General features: G+C 35.2%; 1 protein-coding gene across 1 annotated transcript in view; it reads left to right on the forward strand.

The window, feature by feature from the left end:
* The first annotated feature begins 696 nt into the window (after positions 1–696).
* The window catches only part of LOC139701123 (probable multidrug resistance-associated protein lethal(2)03659), a 52,196-nt gene continuing 28,282 nt past the window's right edge, over positions 697–24,610 (forward strand). Inside the window, exons 1-9 of the mRNA XM_071599700.1 lie at positions 697–806; positions 5,196–5,306; positions 8,015–8,149; positions 10,423–10,627; positions 11,452–11,674; positions 14,393–14,549; positions 21,056–21,194; positions 22,862–22,972; positions 24,152–24,409. Of these exons, the coding sequence (XP_071455801.1) occupies positions 697–806; positions 5,196–5,306; positions 8,015–8,149; positions 10,423–10,627; positions 11,452–11,674; positions 14,393–14,549; positions 21,056–21,194; positions 22,862–22,972; positions 24,152–24,409 (1,449 nt within the window). The remainder of the gene's footprint in view (positions 807–5,195; positions 5,307–8,014; positions 8,150–10,422; positions 10,628–11,451; positions 11,675–14,392; positions 14,550–21,055; positions 21,195–22,861; positions 22,973–24,151; positions 24,410–24,610) is intronic.

The raw sequence follows: 24,610 nt of genomic DNA on the forward strand, positions 1-24,610 counted from the left end.
TTATAAGACCACTTATTCTTTCGGGACCGGGAGGAAATAAAAAAATGTGATTGGTCTGTTGCGAGATTGAGAAGCGTTTTCAGTGCATCAAATGGAACACAAAATAAAATAGGTAACACATAACACATGGAGGACACTCACATTGTAGATTGTTAGAGCTTTCGGCCTTCTCCGAGGCCTTCTTCAAGCAAGACTGCAAATTTTCCGAGAGAAACATGGAGTCGGGCGAGGGGGAATGGGGAGAAGAGGGGAAGGTGCAGGGAATACTGGGAGGGGAATTAAAGATGGCGGTTAAGAATTGGATTTTAAAAGATCGGAAAGCTAGTATTTGTGCGGATTCTCGAGTTCTCACCTCTATATTGGTGGCTGAATCGGGTAGGGATTTTAGGATGGTGAGGGGAAACACTGGTTGAATGAAAGATTGTGGGAATTTGCATGTGAACGGAGAGGAAGAGAAGAGAGTGAGGCAGAATTACAGGAGTAGCGGTGATTGTTCATTCAAATGGATAAGAGGGAAATGCATTCGCCTATGTTAAATGAAGTGCATTGATTGCATGACAAAAGATAGATAATGTTTTTTGAGAGGCAATTAGGGTGGGAACGAGATGAGGGAGCAATGAGGGGATATAAGGAGAGGGTAGTAGATCTGATAAGTAGACATGTTTTACATCGGTGGCGGTTGCAAGTAGGGGCAAAATGAGGAAATTCGTCAGGGGGAGCCAAAAGGTTGGTGCATCTCGGAAGGTTTTTGAACTGGCGGGGTCTGGCGGGGTCGGGGTGTCTTTAGGCGAGAGAGGGGCATTGGGGTAGTTAGGATTAGGTCGCATCATTGTCGTGTAAAATAGGAAATAGTTCTTTAAGAAAGGTTTTCGGTCTTTGGGATCCGGGGAAATAGGTGGTACAAAGGTTGAGTCCTGCGTCAGATGTGGGGTTGTTTTTATGTGGTGTGTGCGGTCGGGTGGAGCAGTTGATTTTATTTTATAGGAGCTTTTCTGGGTAAACGCGTTTGTGGAGTGCATGGTGTAGATTGTGAAGGTTTTGTTGAGAGTGGCTTTGGTGTCGCAAATTCGGTGTCCGCGGGACGACATTCAGCCACCTGTGTTGACGACAACATTGATCGTGTGCGGTCCCTAGTCCTTACCGATAGTCGAAAACTGTCCGAATGAAAGCTAATAAATAGAATTTAGGAATTTCAGCAGTGCACACTAATTTAATTGGACATGATGGATGGATCCTTCACCATGGCAATACACCTGCACATTTAGCAATGATTGTTCGCCAGTAACTGGCAAAAAATTCAATCATCATCCTTGATCATTCTTATTATTTACCAGATCTCGCCCCCTGTGACTTTTTCCTATTTCCAAAATGCAAAAACGTGATGAGGGGACATCACTAGGAAGATGTGGACACCATAAAGCAAGAAAATTAAAAGCCTAACAGCCGAGGACCTCCAAGGGAGCTTAAAACAGCGAAAAAGAAGATGGATTAAGTGTATAACAACGAATGGATTGAGTACTTTGAAGGGGACAGAATCAATGTGGACTAAATTTTGCAAAATAAGGTTTTAATGGCCTCAGTTTGTGTATTTATTGGACAGTCCTTGTATGTGTGTGTGTGTATGTATCTGTGTGTGTGTATATATATGTTAAAAAAATATATATATATATACACGCATATATATACACATGTATACATACACACACACACACACACATGTATATATATATATATATATATATATATATATATATATATATATATATACTACCTTGATCAAAAAGTTCCCGGAATAACCACCGTGTGGCGCTCCCATCGTTCCGATTTGAGTTCTGTTTTTTTTGTTAAATTGGTACATCTGTTGTTGATATTCCCTTTAAATCTTAGTGTCATAACTTGACATTTGCAAACGTTACGTAGCCAAGAGTACATCTATCTCTGTGTGTGTTGGCGATTTTTTACAATTGCAGAAATGGATTTAAATTTGCAACAACGAACTTGTATTAAATTTTGCGTAAAAAACGGATTTAGTGGCGCACGGACGTTGGAAATGTTGGAAAAGTGTTTCGGCAACGATTCTCTAAAAAAACGGTCGTTTACCAGTGGTACGAGCGGTTCAGAAGTGGTCGTGAGTCAATCGAAGATGATGAACGCAGTGGCAGACCATCGACATCGAAAGTCGGTGAAAAAATTGATAAAGTAAAAGAAATGTTGGTCAATAACCGCAAATTAACCATCAGAGAAATAGCGGAGGACTTGAACATTGCCTATGGATCCTCCCAAGACATTGTGGTTAATGATTTGGGTTTCCGTCGTGTAGCAGCAAAGTTGGTGCCAAAAGACCTCAATTTCATGCAAAAAAGAGACCGTGTTGACGTCGCAAAAGACATGATTTGCGAGGCTGAATCCGATCCCACATTCATCAAAAGGATCATTGCTGGAGACGAGACGTGGGTTTATGAGTACGACACGCAATCCAGACATCAGGCAAGTGAATGGCGTTCACCAAATGAGCCGAGACCAAAAAAACCACGTCGTTTTCAGTCAAAAAAGAAGGCAATGCTGACGGTTTTCATGGATTACAACGGTGTAGTGCATCATGAATTTTTGCCAGAAGGCCAGACAGTAAACAAAGAGTATTATTTGGGCGTTATGAGACGTTTGCGTGAAGCAATTCGCCGAAAGAGACCAGAAATGTGGGCAGAAAACTCGTGGATTTTGCACCATGATAACGCACCGTCGCACAGTGCTATCATTATTCGTAATTTTTTGACGAAAAATGCAACAAATACCATCCAACAGCCACCGAATTCACCTGATTTGGCTCCCTGTGACTTCTTTCTGTTCAATCGAGTTAAAAAACCATTACGGGGAACGCGTTTTAGCAGCCGAGAGGAAGTAATGGAAAAATCGCAGGAAGCACTGATGGACATACCGAAAACCGACCGTAACTTTTGCAAATGTCAAGTTATGACACTAAGATTTAAAGGGAATATCAACAACAGATGTACCAATTTAACAAAAAAAACAGAACTCAAATCGGAACGATGGGAGCGCCACACGGTGGTTATTCCGGGAACTTTTTGATCAAGGTAGTATACTTATACATGTAATAATAATTGTTAGACATTGAAAAAGAATATGACGTAGAGGAAGATAGCTTAGGTCCAGGCATACTAGACAATGAGATAGAAAGGGCAATAAGGGAGATGAAACTAAATAAGGCCGTGGGGGTGGATAATATTCCTGCCGAACTATTGAAATGTGCAGGAAAATGTGGGAGGAAGAGGCTATATGGGCTGATTCGTAGTATTTATGAGGAAGGAATCTAGCCGGAAGACTTTGTGAGATCAGTTTTAGTTCCTATTCCGAAAAAGGTAAAGGCTACATCATGTGAGGACTACAGGACAATAAGTTTGATATCCCATGCAGCTAAAGTCGTTCTCAGGATCATAAACAAAAGGATAGGGAGTAGGGCAAATGATTACTTAGGGGATGATCAGTTTGGGTTTAGGAAGGGGAGAGGTACAAGTGATGCCATTGCAGTAATGAAATCATTACTCGAGAGGAATATAGAATACATTTTGGACGTATTTGCCTGTTTCGTAGATTTCGAAAAAGCATTTGATAGAGTGAATTGGGGAAACCTAATAAGTGTATTGAAGAACATAGGAATAGATTTGAGGGAAAGGAGGCTAATCCGCAACCTGTGCATGTCTCAGATTGCTCAGGTGCAAGTTGGGGGGATGGAAAGATGGGCAGTGTAAGGAAGAGGTGTAAGGCAGGGTTGTCCATTATCACCGTTGCTGTTCAACCTGTATGCATAGGAAATGATTAAAGAGGCATGGGAAGAACTGGAGGTAGGAATGAAAGTTGGCGGGGGATTTGTAAAATCAGTTAGGTTTGCTGATGACCAAGCTTTAGTTTGTCAGTCAGCCAAGGGGTTGCAAGCATTGCTCAGTGAATTGGAAATTCAGTGCGACAGGTATGGGATGAGAATCAATATTGATAAAACAAAGGTTATGCGCTTTTCTAGAAAGAAAAAGGCTAAGCTAAACATTAAAATAGGATGGCAAAAACTAGAGCAGGTAGAACATTTTATGTATCTCGGTAGTGTTTTGGACCAACACAGTCGAAGTAGTAGGGACATAAGGAGAAGAATTGTGCTAGGAAAAGAGGCTTTCACAAGGAGGAGGGAGTTAATGACAGGAACGTTGAGTAAGGATGTTAAGAAAAGACTCGTAAAAACTTTGATATGGAGCGTAGCTATGTACGGCGCGGAAACATGGTCATTGAAGCAGGAGGATAGATGTAGATTGGAGGCTTTTGAAATGTGGTTGTGGAGAAGAATGGAAAAGGTGAAATGGACAGAGAAGAAAGCAAATGATGGTGGGTGAAGAGAGGGGTTTGTTGGGAGAAATCCTATGGAGGCAGGAAAAGTGGATGAAGGGGGTATTTACCGGCAGTGGGATGTTGAAGACTGTAATAGAGGGGAGAATGTTACGCAAATGAGGAAAGGGAAGGAACAGGATAGGAATGTTGGATGGGATGAAGGGAGGAAGAAAGTACTCAGAGATGAAGAGGGACCTGATGTAGTGTAGGATGTTGTGTTCTGTTTTGCTAGGGGTCCCAAATTATTTAATTAGTAATTATTTCCATCTAAAAAACCTACTTTAACCGGTAGATTACCTAATAATAATACAAATATAATCATTTGCCCATTAAGTTGTTCAGTAGCTAATGGCTGGCAAATTATACATGTAGTCTTTGCCAGGATTTACTTCTTTTCTGACCATAGACATTGAGGGTAATTAGAATGCGCAAATATTGCTTATGCTGAAATATTATGGTGGTTAAATGTATAATAATAATAATAATAATAATTGGGCCCGTTCGAGCAGGATCGGGCAATTTATTGTTTCAATTTGTTTTTTGGGGTGCCTTATGTTTAAACCCCAATACAATTTCGTTAATTTTACAAAATACAAAATATGAGTTACATGCCATTCCTTTCCGTTACTCTCCCCGTTCTTACTTTATCTTTTATTGATAAATCTTACCAAGATTTTCCTAATCGGTTCCTCATGTAGGTATTGCCCAATTTGTTGGACGTTGTGCAAATTTTTCATATAACTGGAAACCAGATGTATCAGAGTTTTAGAACACAATATCTTTTCTTTCTTTCTAACTTGTAGGTGGGCCATCGAGATGTTTAAACTTGGATATAAGAAACCAATTGTGGAAGAAAATCTGTTCAAGCCCTTGCCTTCAGACTCATCAGAATACTTAGGGGATAAACTTGAAAAGTAAGTTACACTGTTACGATAAGCTAGCTATAATTTACCTGACTTAACACTTGGATGAATGTTTAAATTGAGGAATGCTTTTGACTTATTCAGCTGATTGAATTATCCTTCAAGAAATTGATTTATTATGTTTACTTCAGTCTTACCTTCAATTCTAATATTTGAGGTACACTTATCTATCTGAAATGAATACCTCTCTATGTAGTGCATGTAGTCCGAAAACTCTAAGGTGTTTGTAGGGTGGCCTATCAACCATGAATATCATTTTAAAATGTGAAACTTGTGCATATTTTGATCCCTCTATTATTTTAAATTAAAAGTTGGAACGGAAATCATTTATTTCACCATATTGGAGCACTCCATAGCTGTCTACCAAAAGCTATCACAAGTGATGTTTCATATGTGTTACTTATGCTAGTGCTCATTTTTTGTCATATGTTACTAAGCGGCTATCACATAGGAGTCTATCACACATCGTATGTATGCCTATTTAGGACACCAGTGGTGATTCAGTCAACACTATTACAGCTTACTATAATAATAATGATGATTTGTATTCACCTATGTCAACCTATACATAAAGAATAACACAAAGGATACAAATACATGTACATGCAAATACAATGCATGAAATTAACAATAACCCCTAGATTATAGTACAATTGTAAAAGCGATTTCAACAGTCCTGTTATTTTTTACAAAATAAAAAAATATAACGCATGTCAGAAAGCTCATAATAACACACAAATACGAATCATTTTAAAGCTTTTTTGTTATCATTTAAAAATTCTTTTCTACTGAAGCAATATTTGCCAAAAACAGTAATTTTAACTTAGTTTAAAATGTGCTAATAGTCATGGCTGTTTTATATGTTTGCGTAGATGATTATAAAACACAATCTCTAGGTGGGAGGGCCCCCTACCGTAAAATGCTGTTGTCTGGCATGATAAATGAATGTCCAGCCTCTCTTTGGTTGCATATTCTTGAATTCTTGCATTCGTCATTTGTGAATAATAATATTCTCTAATAAACATACAAAGGTGAAATATGTGTTTTGGACCAAAATGGTCAAGATAGTAGGGGACCAAACGAGAAAAATTGCATTAGACAAAGAAGCTTTCACAAGGAGGAGAGAGTTAATAACAGGGACTTTGGGTAAGGATGTTAAGAAAAGGCACGTCGAAACTCTGATGTGGAGCATAGTTATGTGCAGCACGGAAACATGACCATTGAAACAGGATGTAGGTATGGATTGGAGGGTTTTGAAATGTCAGGGTGAAGAAGGATGGAGAAAATTAAGTGGACAGAAAGGAAAACTAACGAGGAGGTGCTAGAACCATGAGACACCATTTTAATTAATGTAGAGGAAATATTAATGACATTAGTAATACCATCAGAGAAATTCTAACTGAATATGAAGACAAAGTAAAGAGATTGGTATAGTATTTGAAGAAATTTTGAATTAAAAGATATGCATGTTAGAATGCTGGAAGCTTAGTATAATGTAAATGATTGGAGAGGGGACTAAATTCTTAGGTCTGAATTTGTCACTGCAGTAAAGAGCCAAAAATGTGCCAGGGATCAATGATAAACACTTGGAACTAATAAAATATATGTTTAGGAAATAAGGATATGGCACAAATTTACATTTTAATATATTAAATGCATATGAGAGAATAAACACCAATGGACTATAAGAAGAATGTAATCGTCCCTGAACTAAAAAAGTGGTGGAAAAATGTGAAAACTTCAGTAAAATGAGTTCGATAAGTCAATCATGAAAGATTTTGGCAAGAATATAAACCAGAAAATGGACAATAAAGTGGAAGAGTTTTCGAATCAGGACCAATTTGGATCGAGAAGAACTACCAGAACAAGAGAAGCTATTCTCATTTTCAGAGTCATCATAGAGAAAGAGATGCAGAAAGATCAACTGATCTAAATCACATTCCTTAAATCTGGAGAAAGCCTTTGGCATTGTGGACTTCCATATGATGCTTTTCATATGTATCCTAAAGAAAATTCAAATAAACTACCATGAAAGGCGATTGATACACCTAATATGCAGCAAATGCAGAAGGGATTAGATGTGGTGAAAGCAGGGAAGAAGGTAAAATAGAAAAAGGAGTAAGATTTTGCTGGAAGGTATTTTAGAATTATGTATGTATCTGTAATTGTGGATATGTGAGAATGAGAGTTTAACTATCTGTTGAGTTTTTTCAAGGGAGTGAACCCTGGTTAGGATTATTTTTATTCCTGAAAATTACAGCTACTTTGACATTTTTATTTTGATTTTTTGCATTATATGTCTCTTTACTCCATTAAGAATATTCATAAACATTTATTATAGATTCTTTCTTTATGCTCTCAATATTTCTGCATTAAAAAATAACTGCGGGTGTGTAGGTAGTCAAGCTCATTGCACAGAAATGTCCCTTTTATTTTTGTTTGTGCTTTGTTATTTTCAAACATGTTTTATTTCTGAGATATTTTAAAATTGTTTTTGTATCTGTATTTGTAGATGCATGACAATGAGAAAATAATCATCGGGTGTGTCTTTTTTCTATTTTATATTGGACACTAAATTGTTGTTTATTTTTTAAGGTGAAAACAGATTTTGGATTGACAAGAAAAATCTTTTAGGTTTATATATAGGAATAAAACTTTTAGTTCTGTCATAAATTTATGTAAACATATATAAATTGCAGGCATTGGGAGGACCAAGAAGCCAAATGCAAAGCAAATGGTAAGAATCCAAGTCTCTTCATAGCCCTGCTTAAAACATTTGGTCCAGAATACTTTTCTTGGGGACTTCTCCTGAGCATGAATGAACTCATATTAAGGTATGATTGAAATTCTATATTATTTCATCTATAAAAATTTATGTGTGAGCGTCTTAGTTAATTTTTTATTATGCTCTTTGTGTTGTAATTATAGTCTTAACCTTGAAGCTGTGTAAAATTAGAGAAAAAGAAAAATATAAAAACAATACCTTTTCACTGTCCTTTTCATTGGTTCCTTTTTACTTGGTTACTCATTGTAATGTACCCGTTTATCAACATGCTTTTTATTTTATTATTATATTGTGAACTATTTGTGCCATGCATTACATTTTCACCACCAGCACTAGATTAAAACCCAGATATCTAATCACTTGTTGTGATATCTCTTGCTACTATGGGTTCAAGAAACTGAGCTCAAAGGAAGTTGTTATGCCATTGATATTGAAGGACTACGACTGGATATATGACAAAGTTCACTGATTCTTCAACATCTGAATCTGGTGTGATTTGTGACTTTCAGGAGATTAACTTCTGACCGACTTGATCCCCTTTATAGTGGCTAGTCTAAAGTCCCAATATCATTTTCAGTTGGAATCAATCCATTAGAAATAACTTCCTTGACTATGCCAGATCATGAAGCCCAAAAGAATGGTTTGACCCTCCCTCCTTGGTTGTTTAGATAAGGATATCTGCTCCCCAATTTCTGGTCTTTCCAATTGCATAAATGGTAGACTGTATTGGCCCCATGGAAACTGATCATGGATATCCCCCACTTTCACAAGCTTTATCATTTCCAAAAGTATCTTAATGAAATACCTTGTGGATTTCATGAAGATATTCTTTCTATTCTGTGAACAGTTTCATCCCGTTGGCTACACCTTCAGGCACTTTCATCTAAAGGATGAAACTTGTTATAACATTTACATTGTTTTTGGGAAATCCAAAAAGTTATTATTCAATTTGAAGTCAATAATACATGAAACGTGGGAGATTGCGATGGTGCGGTGGCTATTGTACTGGCTTCCCACCCAGAGGGCCCGGGCTCGAATACTAGTGGTGGCAGATATTTTTCAGTGGTATCCTGATCCCTTCTTGAGGTGCTCTGTGGAGGGCACTATGAGGGAGTGCGCCATTGCCGATCCCTTGGTGCCTTAAGTGTAGGCTAATGCCAATGCCAGGTTTCTCTCCACCCTTCACCCTATCCTATCATCCCTAAAGGTGCAAATGACCTCAGCCTTCAGTTGCCTCCCCTAAAACTACCACTACTACTTCATGAAACACCAGCAGTCTGCTTAGATGAATTGATTGAGAATATCTTTATGTGTTGAAATGCATAAAATATTATTTGGTTAACTGGATATATCAGGTATCCAAAAGATGATTTGAAACATGGAAAATCATGTTATATTAGGGCTCTCAGGCAATGCATGTTATAATTACACCATTGTAGGATGACATTTTAATGATTTCGGCGCAGGAAAAAAGCAAAGATGTCATTTTAGACTGCTTGGAATATCAATTTCTGTAAATAAACATGGGAAAAGATGACTCTACATGGTCTGTTTCTGTGGAGTTTGCCAAACACCCAATTAAAATCTCTCCTGGGGTGTAGATATGTTTTGTGGTTATGGTAGTCAGGTAATCCATGAAGGGTTCCAGATTTAAACCAAAATTGTGATGTTAAAACTTGGAAACTTCCTGTTTCACTCAATTAATGTTATTTTGTGGATACCAGATCCTCATGGGTGACACAGGGAAAGAAGCTTACACCTGCCCCATTGAATCTTTGAGTTTCACATGCTGTAGAGATTAGTAAGATTTACCTTCAGCCATCAACTAAATTTTCAGATTGGTTTTATGGTCTAGGATCCCTCCTGGTACAGTGATTTTCAGAAGGGTATGGATATTGTGTCATGATAACGATAACCAGCAGGGAATTTTATGTATATATAACCCTAAATGGCCTATATCATTGGGATACATTGGAGAAACAAATTAATCCTGCCATCATTTACCACCACGAAAGGAAACTATCACCTTTACTGCTTAAATAAAATAATACTTATATTGGGATTGCGAATCATGTATAAAACTTGAAAACTTATTTTAAAACTATATTGGGTGACTAATTTTTGACTTGAACGTATTTTTGAGCACAGTGAAATCATTAAATTCCTAGAAGGTACAAGAACTCTTTACTGACAAAAATACGCCATTGTTTTTCTTTTACATAACCATTGATCATATAAATTACCTACTGAAGTTCCAAACAACAAAGCTCCTTAGATCATAGTTCAAATATTAACCACATGAAATTTGTTATCTCTTTGCAGAATGATTCAGCCAATGTTTCTTGGAAAGTTATTGTCATATTTTAAAGTTGAAACCACAACGAGCAGAAATGAGGCTTTGCTATATGCCTCAGGGATTGTTGGGATTACAGCAATCAATGCCTTTATCCTTAACCATTACATGATTAAGACATTTCAAATTGGAATGAAGGTTCGGGTCGCAACTTGCTCTCTCATTTACCGAAAGGTGAGTGAACAGCCATATATCATGGTGGTCTGGTGGGTACATATGTGCACATAAATTAATGCATGATAATTTCGGGTTTTCTCCCAAGATGGAATCTAAAGTAGGTATTAGTTCTAAAGTGAGTCAAAAAAGTGATTAATGAATCTGTTAAATTTTACTTTACCATGTGATTCAGTAAGATTTACAATACTAGACCCATTTTTCCCCTGAAAAATTTCCTGAATGTGTATATTTTCAAACTCTTCATTACACAAACATTTAATTTTTCATCAATAACTCATTTAACTACACTATTTATTGATTTAAAAAAGTAAAATAAGCATAGATTAACAAAAGAAGTAATGAATTAAGTACTGTAAGAGATAAGTTGATAAAAATTACGTTCACAAGATTAGAATTGATTTTTTTGGCAATTATGGTACTCATAGAAAGGTTAATGTGTATGTAAGTATGAAAAATATGGAAAGCTGAAAATCGGCTATGTTGAATTTTAGGTGCTCTGGGAAAATCAGGTAATTGATAAACAAAGCTTATTATATGATATTCATTTGAATAACTTGGCTGGATAATAACATCCTCAAATGATTAATCATTGATATCAAACATTCAAAATTTTAGTTGGTGGAATAGTTTATAAAAATTAACAAACATGGTCCTACATGTAACTGCATGCTTAAGAATCCTCTGTGTTGCTGCTGGACTTAGTGGTACCCATGATGCTCGCTTGCTAGTTAAGAGTACCATATATCTATTGGGATTAGCCCAATTCATTAGAATTTTGATGGAAAAAGTATGGCTGACCTGTACCCTTTTGTAATTTTCAGTCACTACGTTTGACCTGCACTGCTTTGGGAAATACTTCTATAGGGAAGGTGATCAATCTGCTATCCAATGATGTCGCTCGTTTTGACGTAGCATCACTCATCCTCAATTACTTGTGGATATCTCCATTGGCAGCAATAATTGTTGGGTTTTTGATTTATGAAGAAATAGGCATAGCATCATTTGTTGGCATTGCAGCTGTCTTTGTTGTGGTTTCACTTCAGTGTAAGTTTTATTAACTTTGCCCCAGTTTTCACTATCATTTGCAAATAATTATGGCAGAAGTCACTGTGGTTCTAAATACAGAGACAAAAATATCTCTTCTCCATGTGTACTTGAATGCTCTTGAATGTTTTAATGACCAGTGAAGAGGTTTGATTTATTAGTACCCCAAACAAATGAAGAAACTTCATAAAATTTCTCGAATTTTCCACTTACTGAAATAATATTTTGCATTGCTGGATGACTGCAATTACAGTAGTAATGTATGATATCTCTGATGGGACTTTAAAATTACAATTATATTGATTTTAATTTACCATTTCAAATGAATTGATAATATTGAAAATTATTTTTTATGCAATTATCTATTTTAGTTTCATCTTATATTTTGACTTATTAAAGTTGGCCTTAATATTTCATCAATAACAAAGAAATGCATGAGATAAATTGTTAAAATTGAATAGCTATTTATGGTCATTATCAAAGGTTCTATGTCTAAAAAGTGGGCTAGTTTTTTTAAGACTAAATTTTGTTGATAGGGTCATATGTACCATTAAATTTGGAATCAGACTAGTGTAATTATCTGAGGTTCTTTCATCTCTTCATATCAGATATCTGGATTTCATTAGTCTTGTTGGTACTAAAGACTAAGGCTTGTCAGCTTAACGAAATTATGATTCGTATTTGGGTCACTATATCAGCGATAATTTTGCAATCATCCAAAAGCATGTCAGTCACTATTTGGCTTTGTACAGAAAATACTTAAAAACACTTTGCTAGAATATTTTTCTGCTTTTATACATCCCTTAACACATTTTTCCACAGTAGACTAATGACAATGCCAGGTTTCAATCAATAATCCAATCCAGGTTGAAATGGATTGGATTTCTTTTATTCTAATGCTGGCTGTTGGACAGAGGGTAACTCTACGTCTTGTAGTTATTCATTGGAAATAGTTACACACCAGTCCTTGTGGGTTATGGTTAAGAGTAAGGGAGTGGAGGTTATAACAAATGATTACAGATATTTTATCTCAACCTCATCCTACATTTTGTGCTGAGTTCTGAGTGACTGAGGAAAGGAATCATCAAGAAAAAATCCAGCATTGTAATTAGCTTAGTGATAAAGTAAGCACAAGAGGGCACACTAATAGATGAGCTGACTTGGTTAGCCTGTTAGGAAGAATAATTGCTGATTAACCTTTAGGTTGTGGGCTTAGATTTTCCGCTGGTAATCTATATATTGGCTGTAGTTTGTCACATAAAGTATTTTCCTTTATTGGTCAAGCTTTATGATATGACTTCAGTAATTGAATTACCCTTAAAAACAAATGGGGAGGCTATTTATTTACTCAGGTAGCACACCAAGTTTAATTTTTAGTCTTAATCGCTTCCAAGCCAAAACAAACTAAAGCAAATGAAAGAGATGTGTCCAGAAAAGAAAAGGGGTTTATCCAGCAATTTTTAGTATTAATATGCATTATTTTAGTGGAACTTCATACGGATTAATGCACTATTAGCTATGCTATGCAGGGTTGCCAGAATAATTTATCCATACAGCTGTAATTGTATTTAATTTGCATTAGGAATCTTTCTATTGCATGTGGGCAGTTTCTTTTTCGTGGTGGCTTCTATGGGCATGTAATTTTGGACAAAAATACTTTGGACAAATGGAATTTTATTTTTCCAGGCATAGTGAACACTGAATTAAAAAAATGAACTGATAAATTTAAAAGTTAACTCTTAAAGAAATAATTTGTGACCATTGAATTTTGCAGCCGCAGTGTAAGGTGTAGCTATAGTCCTCTTGGGGTAATTGATTTGCTGATTAGCACACATTGAGCTCTTCAGCATGAGTTAAAATAATCAGTGAGTAATCCTTAATCTGGGGACCAGATGCCCTGGGCCTAACTGCATTAGTTTACTGGTGTGTATATAAGACTTTGTGGAGATATTAAGACTTCCCTCTCTTCTGAATCTGACCTTCCACCTTACCAATAGAAGCCCTTTGGTAGCAATAGATATCCCATGAATAAATGATGAACTTTCAAAATTGACCATTCAAGAAATGAATCAAGATCATTGAATTTTGTTGTAGCAGTTTACTAAAAAAATGATAAACTTTTAAAGAAATAATCCAAGACTATTGAAATTGACAGCAGCTGTTTACAATGTACGAACAGTCCGCTCAACTGTCAGAATAAATAATGATGAATGTTAATAAATGATAAAATAACTAGAGAAAGAATGAAAATTTAAATTGCTGCTATTCATTACAGTGAATGAATTGAAATCTTAATTTTAAGTACATCTGAGGCATTTGTGTGTGAAAAAGTACTTTTTCTTTCAAAAATAAATTTTCAATCTAAAAAAGTTCCAGAAAAGTATATCAAAATCGGACCTAGCCTATGTTACTTTGCATATTTTAGTCTATTTATATAAAAAATTAGAAGCCATACATGCGTGCCATCTTGGTGTGATGTATCCCTAAAAAAACAAAGAAACAGATTAATATTCAGATTTATATATTATTAGGGTTGTATGGTTTTGGTGATAAATATAAAGAAAATTGTGGATTTTAAATCCAAATCTAATTAATTGGAAACCTCCGATTGATGAAAACATGCCAATAAATATATCTAACCCCCTAAGGAATTTTTATCAATACAGCATATACTGTTTATGTTTTCTGTTTTGGGTCCATTAATCTGATGTTCTAAAGCATGGACTGGGAAACTCACTTCAAAGTTTCGCTTGCGCAGTGCTGTGAGAACTGATGAAAGAGTCCGCCTGATGGATGAGATCATACGTGGAATTCGTGTCATTAAGATGTACGCTTGGGAAAAGCCATTTGCCATTCTAATTGCCAATTCAAGACGGTAAGATAATATTAATTTTGATTTTTTCCATGGTGAAAAAAATTGCCATAGCCATGTGGAATTAGCATTAATTATGATCAAAAATATCTTTTTAGCCAGCCCCAAATATTGTCATTGATGTAAATCCATCTGGATTTCAAATATTCAAATTTGATAGCGTGTAGTGGATTTAGGTTTATTAATTATGGAGGTCATTGAGGATTTATGCTAACTTATTTAGCTCAGTGGAATTTACCCCCAGACCTTGCACACACCATACTGACTGCCAGAAAAGTAGTCATTAGGGAAGTCCCAGGAAATTATTGTGTGGCTTAAGTAATTCCTTGTTTTAAATTAGCCTTCGCTATTCAGAATAATTTTCAGGGAGGATGGATGAATGGAAGAGTCCTCAGTGGAAATATTGGGGAACTTCAATATAGGATTTTCTAATATTTATAAAGCTTGATTCCATTTGCCAGAATTAATTTCAGTTTCTCCCTATTTGGGATAAAGGAAATGACTTTAATAAACAAAGCATTGCAGAAATTTGAATTCTTTAAAGTTATAAAGTTTTTAGAAAGAGACTTTGGCTACCTAGTAAGGTTAATTAATAGAAGTAAACCATTTAAGACTTCAATTTAACAATTTCAAGAGTTATATTAAAGCCCCTCCCTGTGGACTACAACCTTGATGTGGTGGAAAGGCTTTTGCTTCCTGATGACCTCTGCAGATGTACTGGCAGGACAATAATAAATGCTCCTAGTATGACTCTAGGTCCTACCAGATAGTTTAAAGGGTTGGAGCCAGATGAAAGGTAGTCCTTGTAGAATGAGGTCCTCAGTGAGGTGGCTGCCAAAGGCATCTGGCCCCAGTTGGGCAATCAATTAAGGGATGGAGTCATGTTAAAAATACTACTGAGGAATGGGCAATCGACTCAATTAGTTATCCCAAGAAAATATGATGGAACCATGTACATGGTTAGTATAACAAGAATTGGGAAAAGTTTAGGAAAATTGAATTTATATCAGATATTGCTACGATGTCTCAATATTATTCTTAGCATATCCTTTGAGCATCAACACTTTTGCCAGTGGCTTATCCACTACTCAAAGAAAAAATTATTTTTGATACTTTTTACACAAACCTTTTATGCAAATGAGTTCTGGCAATTATGGCACTCGGCTCACTGGGCCATGTGTTATGCCAGGTAGTGGGTGAGGCAAGGCTCCCTTAGCAGTCATCTTATGAATTTTTTGCAAAATGGAATTGATAGCAGCAATAGTAAAGATGTTGAAGAAGAGGACCCAACTGATTAAAGTTAGAACATGGAATATTAGGACATTGTTCAGAACAGGAAATTAGAATATATAAAGCCGGAGATAGAGATAGGAAGTATAGATGTTTGAGGGCTAAGGGAGGTGAAATGGAAGGATGATAGGGATAACTGAAGGGATAGTAATAGAATAATATACTGCAGGGGGAAAGAGACCCAGCAAGGGTGGCAATTGTACGGAACAACAAAGGAAGGAAGAAGCAAACAGACTATGTGAGTCATAGAATAATGTTAGTAGAAGTAAAAGTGGAACCAACAAACTTGGTCACTATTCAGTTCTAGATCCAACAAGCAGGCATAGGGAGAAAGATGTATAATGTGGAATCTTGGTCACTGAAGCAAGTTGATAAGAGGGTGGTCCCCAAAAGTACCTGACCCAACAAAGAAAACACAAAAATTTTGGAAAAAAAATGTATTTATTTTGCAACATAATCTCCTTTCAGCTCTATAAACTTTTCCCAGCGATTTTCAATTATTCAATGCCCGTTTTATAATGTGAACTGTCTTTCCCCTCAAAATAGCCATTATTTGCTGACGTCACTTCTTCATGGTTGGAACATCTTTGACCACAGAGCCATTTTTTCAAGTTTCCGAGCAGAAAATAATCCAAGGGGGGCTATATCTGGCAAATAGGGTGCATGGCGTAGCAATTAAAACTTTAATTCATGAATTTTGGCCATTGCAATAACGAATTTGTAAGCTGGTCTTGATGAAACAACACTTTCTTCTTAGCCAAATGCGGCCACTTTTGCTTGATTTCTATGCTCAAACGTAGCAATAAGTTTGCATAATACTCGCCATTGATAGTTTTTCCTTTTTCAAGATAGTCAACGAAAATTATCCCACCTGCATCCCAAAAAACCGACGCCCTGACCTTGCCTGCAGATGAAATGGTCTTCGCCTTCAAAGGCACCGGTTCTCCCTTTTGAATCCATTGTTTTGATTGTTCTTTTTTCTCGGGTATGAAGTAATGGGCCCATGTTTTATCCATTGTTATGAAATGGTGCAAAAATTCTGATTTGTTGCTGTGGATCCTTGCTAAACATTGAATTGAAACATCTTCATGAGACTGGTTTTGCTCGAGTGTGAGCAAACATGGCACCCATCTTGCACACAGCTTTCTCATATCCAAATATTCAGTTAATATGAAATGTATTGCACCTTTTGAAATGCCAACTATTTCTGCTAGGTTGCGCACTTTCAGTCGACAATCATCCTGTATCACTTTGTGGATTTTCTTCATGTTTCTGGAGTCGTCACCTCATTTGGCCTCCTTTATACTCTGCTACCCAATACTTTGATGTTATAAATGAAGGAACAGAATCACCCTGAGTAGAATCCAGTTCAGCTTTTATATTGGTTGGGGAGAGGCCTTTCATATAAAAGTATTGTATCACATAATGATGACCAATTTTCTCAATTTTCACAAATTCACAGAAAACTTTCACTATTGATGGCTTCCAAACAAATACTAAACAATGTAGCATCTTCAAACTTGAAATGTATGCTCAATAGATTGCGTACTTTCTAATACAGTGATGTTTTTCAAAGAACTACTGCCATCTCTATGTCAGGCTGGGTACTATGGGACCCCCCTCATAGGCCTTGATTGGAGGCTTTAAAAATATGGATGTGGAGAATAATGTAAAATGTGCAATGGATGGAAAGGAAAACAAACCAAGGGTTTTTAGGCATGGTGGGGGAAGAGAGGGTATTTTTGGGTGAAATCCAAAGGAGGGAGGAAAGGTAAAAGCAGAGCATTTTAGTAGGGAATATAATACTGAAGACTGTGATGAAAGGAAGAATGCCAGGCAAGGGAGGAAAAGGATAGTCATGTTGGATTTGATGAAGTGAGGTGGAAAGTATGCAGAATTGAAGAACAGTTTAATGTAATTTGGAGATAGTTAAGTTGTGTCTTGATAAATGAAGCTAAGAATTGTGCTATGGTTAGTCAATGTCCATCCAAAACTTACCCTAAATGGTAGACTTACACAAAAAATAATAATCAAAGCACTGAGTGCATTTCAATTGCAAAGTGTTCTAGAAGTTTGCCTATATTTATTTAATTTATTTCATATTGAATTACTGCATATCAATACAATACAAGATACATTTACATATAATCTTGATCATATTCAATAGTAGTATAATCTTAATCATATATGATGTACAACAGAATTACAAACAATAAATACAGATGATCATAATAATAAGATATACAATAACAGATAATCTTCAAAAAATAAAAAAGGGGTATGAACTTCACAATATACAATAGTAGTATAAATTATAAATAGAATACTCATTCTGGTCCTGCTAAGCCAGTTAGTTCTGACTTGACAGCAGGCGTCACATAAATAAAAATGATAGCTATGCAATTATAAAGCTACATATATTCTGGGTCAAGTTTGGTTCTAAACCTTAATCCATTCTGCATGATAGCCAGTCTTTTATTCTCCCTTTCACAGTAATTAATGACTGTGATATTCTTCAATCCTTAGGGATTTCATTAAAATATAGAGGTACAGTAACCTCCAATTTTCTTCTGCCTTGGTTTGTATTATACTTTTTGTTATATACGTAATATCGCCCCTAAAAGGGTATTCTTTCTTATTTAAATCAGGTGTTCTATATTTGTCATGAAAATAGTTTCCTCTTATAATGGCATATCTATACAGCCTGTCTACTGGCAGAATTCCTAATTTTGGAAAGATATTTCTTCCATCCAGAATATTTTTATTTTTTGATCTAGTCTCAGAAATTTTCTCAAGGATTTTTTGCTTTTATTAGCTTTGTTATACCTAGTATGGAGGTCATTAAGGGTCTTAAAGGTTAAACGTCCTTGAAATTGGATTTTATGCTGGTTTAAATAACATTTTTTCCAATCAAAGTTATACGAAATATTTCCATAATTTTGTCTATTATTTAGTATATTAATTTTTGCAGAACCAGTGGGTCCCCATACTGCTGTGCCATATTTTAAAACACACTCAACCTATACAAAATGCACTACTTTGATGACATTCAAATTTGTAATGTGGTGAACTTGACAAAGGATGTAATTTAATTTATTTATTTTTAAAATATGTTTACCAAAGTTAATATTTAGGTCAATGATTGCCCCCAAGTAATTATATTTATTTACTTGTTCCAGCATGGTTAGTTAAGTCAGAAAAGTTAGAATTTACTATAGACAACTTTTAATTTCTGAAATGAGATTAAAAATTTTTCAATTTTGTTCTAATAGTATTGCACTTGTGGCATTATATCCCAACATGACACTGTGTATTTATTGGGGGAACCAATTGTAATTGTAGATTATAGAGCAGAAGAGTGTATGTGCGCATGGGACTCTCACCTGATCTTTACGCTATTGAATACCAATCTCCAGTTATGTGATTTCCAAAGATTTTCAGTTTTACTATATGGTATTGTATCGTTTGCCCGAGTCCTTGAGTTACCCTCGGAGGACGAGTCATCAGGAACATCATTTTTATCCGTCATCCGCCCTCGTCTCTGGTGACTTGAGCCTCTAAATCCGCGCCTGAATATCCTACGCATATTCGGTTTTACGCACGTTGGGTTGCATAACCAGAGGGATATAAACTATATCCTGGAACCCCTTGGGCTCGTATTCGTTCTCTTCTTATAAAATACGTCGCGTAGATGAATTGGAAAGGGTTTATCTCTATTCATTAGCGAGTGTTGTAGTATTTAATAATAACATGTGCTGTGAATGAATATTATTGTTATGAACATGCTACAGCTGCTTTCTACCCTGTGAATTAACCAGACTACTGACCGGAGGGTCCCGGGTTCGATTCCCGGGCAAGTCTCTACGCACCTGTAGCTGCACTCTTGGTACCAGATCTTTCTGGGAAACCATAACTGGGACAGGGAAAGGAACTGGCCCCCTACCCTGATGCTTGAATTTCACATGGCGTCGGGCTTAGTACAGGGTGAACTCCACCATCACCTACCAAACCAACCTTCGGGTTGATTACTGTGTTCATGGTTTTTTTTAATATATGTATATATATGCTAATCATTGCATAGATATGATGTATGCATGTATGACATTAGACATGATCATTCTTGGTATCACTCATTTCGTTATTTCATGAAAAAATTGGCATTTGGGTTTTTAATGAAAAGTGAATAGTCGATTAGTTTGCACATATTTAGTATTTGTTGTTTGTATCACCTGAAAAAAATGATTCTGTAAGATATCGGTATGACATGGTGTGGCATTGAGAAAAGGAAGCACCATGAAAAGCAAATGTACATTGCAAGGCCATAGAAAGGATCTTAAGGATGTGGTCAGCTGCCAAGTCAGTAATTGAGATAAACTCAGCGGGCTCCTCCACTATGTATGCATTAGAATGCTAGATGTTATAATAAAGGAATCCCACTTTGGGATTTAGATTTCCTCAAATTGTTGAATTTGATTCATCTCTAGCTTTTATAATTGAAATTAGCGTAATAACATTATTAACTCTCCTCCAATGATGACTCCATTATTTTTAAGACTTGTGATCATAATGGAGTCAGTGTTTTGGAAGTAATTCATTTCAAATTTTTTAAATGCATTATATTTGCACAAATATGTGTGTATATTGCACATATTTTTGTAAATAATTGAGATGATCTCCTGTTTCATTCCTCAATATTGTTTTTAATGTGATACCATCACTGGAAAGACCATCTTGAAGAAGTCAGATGACTTTTGATCCTTCTCACTTAGGAACAGATACTGAACAAACTACCATTTTTCTGGTTCCTACCCTTAAATCTAATTCTTATGAATAATCCTACCTGGAGCAATTATAATTGACTATACTGGCACAGCTATATTGGTCATTAAATATAAACCCTTCCAATATGTCATGGTTGTAGTTTCTGTGGAGGGATTATTTATTCATATAAGGAAAATTATGATTGATTGCTTAAATCTTCACAATTAATACAAAATCCAGTTTGGTTGCTTAAGTATTGATACCAGATAGAATGGGATTGTTAAAAAAGTAGAAAAATTGTTTTCTTCCAGCCCTGTTCAATGAGTATTGTCCCAGCCTTATATTATAACAGGGAGGAAGTAATAGTACTAAGAAATTAATGTTCACAGGCAAAAATGCCCGTAAGTGCTTTTTTCCAATGAGTACTACACTTATAAAAATTTGATTGTAAATTGCAGGAAGGAAATTAATGTCATACGGAAGACTTCATTTATTAGAGGGCTGTACATGACTTTTAACCTGTTCACAACAAGAATGGCTCTCTTCTGTGCAATCACCACCTATGTTGCCTTTGGACATATTGCACCTCCTGAAAAGGTAATTAATTTCTATTTAAATTTCTCCTGCAAAATATTAATATACATTTTTATTTTTTAATATTTAAGTCTTGGTTTAATAGACTAATGTACAGGTATAATTCCTTCCATTATGCAAAATTAAGTTTCAGTTTTGAGTGGTGGTGATTAATATTTAAGCGAACCTTGCAAAATACACTAATGAAAATTGTTGAAGGGTGACCAGTATCTATGAAGACATTGGTAAATGAACAAATGAAGTTAGGACCATATTTATGAACTACTTAATACACGACGAATTTGGTCATTAAAAAAAGGGTGAATGTTTTTAACCAAGGATTGTTGCAAATGTCGTTCAATTTTTTCTTAGTTAATATATTGAAGCCTATTTTGAGAAAATTAAAAAATTGATCTTAAGGAAATAGACTTCTTACTTTCTGATAAAAAGTTGCATCGAAATAAATTTTCAATGCTGATAATTTTGCACCTTGCACATGGATGAGGAATCACATTTACCGCTGCGTTAATTTGTTAGTAGTACAACTTTTTATGCTTATAACTTAATCTTTTAAAAGATAAATTTCTATAAAATTTGCACAGAAACTGTAGCATTTTAGTTTTGAAAAGTAAAATTTATGTTAACAGTTTCTCTGATAAAAAGAGTCAAGTCTACAGACAGAGTGAAATCATTAAAATCAAATAAGTTATTAACAGCTGGCAAATAAGCATTATTCATTTGCTTTATGGATTGAATTCCATATAAAATATTTATATATAAAGTCAAATAAATTTTATGCCTATTTTTACATCATTCCAACCTTTTTATTTCATTTGCTTCCAAGTAAAATCATGTGATTGTTTTTGAAACTATATTTTCAAAATATAAAACAAATTAAATATTATTGATATTGGCTCATAAATAATATTCGTTTTTATTTTTCTGTAACTATTTCTCCAATTTTAATCAAGCCAAATATTAACTTCTCAAATTCCAAAAGAAGGGTTCACTGAAAGTTCCTGGTTTCTAGCAGATTGAATTACATTTAGTACATAAGGTATATGTACCAAAGGTGGCAGTGCATCACTCACAACTGTCCTGATGTTTTGATTTATCTCACATAAATTCCACAAAATATGTCTTTACTTTTCGCAGTTTATATGTCAATCATGCCACAACTTTATAGAAACTCAGTTCTATTCTGAAAGGCAGTTTATAGATAGCTATGGTCGTGCAATAATTTTTAAAAAATTCTGTTTTCCATAATTTTTCTTAAAGAAAGGAAGTTAGATTAAGAGTCCATTATAAACCTGAATCCTTACTCTGACTATACTTATATTTGGCTAAAATTTTTAATTGGACATGGTTTGGCTGGATAATAAAATAGATAGTTTGGTGGTTTCCACTTGAATTATTCTTAATTAGTATTTTTATTGCAAACCAAAGGGTTGGTTGTGGTTATGAATATGTTGTTATCTCTTTTTGGGCAAATATTTCATATTTCGATGATCAAACCCGATAAAATCTGATTAATGATTAAGAGAATAGTGATTGTCTGTGTTAAATCACTGTTGTGGAAAAGTTTCTTCTCTCAGCTTCATGGCCTCTTTAAAAGTCAGCTTTTCTACAAAATTGGTGATGTAATTTTATTGGCACAACCACTATTGTTCTTTTATTTGATTTATTTAAAGGTATTTGTAATATCATCATATTACAACATCCTCTCACACACAATGAGCAGTTTTTTTGTCCGAGGGATTGCAGAAATAGCAGAAGCAAGAGTTTCTGTAGGGAGGCTGCAGGTAAAAAACCTTTACAATACATAAAGGTACCTTATTTAATCTCAGTATCGAAATAATTGTGCCTGCACTTTGATTCATTGAAGTGGTACTTTTATAAGTGACCTTGACATTTTAATTCACCTTTTCTTAAGAGCTGCAGATTAATATGCCATCATTGTGTGCATGGGATTAAAATAACTAAGCTCACTGTTATAACTCACCAACAAACTTGAAAACTAGTGTATTGATGAGGCTGTGTGGGGCTAGAATGCACAGTATAAACATTCTTTGGTCATGTGTGAATGTGGTGCATTTGTTACCCATACAGATGATCACATACATGTGGTTGATTTTTGTAACAAATCACCATGAAGCAATAGAATAAATGTTTATAAAATTGTTTTAATTATTTTTTGTAACTTTTAAGTTTTGAATTCACAATTCATTTGAAAAGTTAATCACCTAACGATTTCCCCTTCTATGGTTTTGAGAAATAAATTGTTACTGAACATGGAAGCTTGTCTAAGTGTTGCTTAATCAGCTCTTTCCGTGATACAACATTGCATTGGTAAACTTTTATAAAATTCATGGTCAAAATTAGTCCATAATGCTTAAAATTAAATTAAGTAGCATTTTACTTAGTACAGGTGCTTATTTAATGTGCTTGAATATATGCCAGTTCCCATTACAGATACTTATATTTTGTACTTTACAGATCTACTAAAGTTTAAACTGGCTTGCTCCAAAATCAACAATGACAAAGTCCTGTAAGGGCCTAGTTATTTACAACTTAGATGTCAATGCAACAATTTCAGAGTATAAAAATCATTTGCCTTGACTGGGATTCGAACCCGGATCCCTCAATATCCGGTCAAATGCTTTAGCCACTTCAGCTATCGAGGCATCCTCTTAAACTCTGAAATTTTGGGGCTTTTAAAGGAACAAGATGTTGTGACAAAATACTGTACATACAATGTAAAGCCAACTTTTAAACACTTATGGTGTTTATACCTTGACAAATTCCAAAGAAACTGCGGTCAAGGCAAATGATTTGTACACTCTGAAAGTGTTGTATTGAAATGCACATTAGCGGATGACTCCGTTAAAAGTTACTGTTGCTGCATCTCTCGCAGTTTCTTTGGAAATCGTACAACTTAGATGGTTTAAAATGGTCAGTTAGTGATTAACATTTATTTGCAGAAGTTTATGATGCTTGATGAAGTGAAAAGAGAGGAAATATTGTGCAAGAAAAAGTCACAACAAGACCCAGCCCCTCTATTAAATGGGACGGTGAATAAGAAGACCAATCAAGATCATGAAGGTGAAAGTTCCATTTCCATGGAAAAACTTGAGGCTAAGTGGGACCCAAGTTCATCAGATGCCACCTTGTCATCTATAAACTTGAATGTTAAACATGGTACTCTGCTAGGCATCATTGGTTCTGTTGGTTCCGGAAAGGTGAATATTTATTTACCATTTAATAAGACCATGTTAAACACAAACTAAAAATTATGAATAAGTTGTTTTTAATCACACCAATTATTGCTAATTCCTGGGAAAACTCTCCTATTTCATATTCTCTCAAAAACTAAGGTAAGATTCTGTTCATTATCCCTCTCAGGAGGGATTAGGAGTTGAAATAATCAATTTTTACCTTAT

This window comes from Hetaerina americana, unplaced genomic scaffold, assembly GCF_022747635.1.
Source record: "Hetaerina americana unplaced genomic scaffold, ioHetAmer1.1.p SCAF_11, whole genome shotgun sequence".
Lineage (NCBI taxonomy): Eukaryota > Metazoa > Arthropoda > Insecta > Odonata > Calopterygidae > Hetaerina > Hetaerina americana.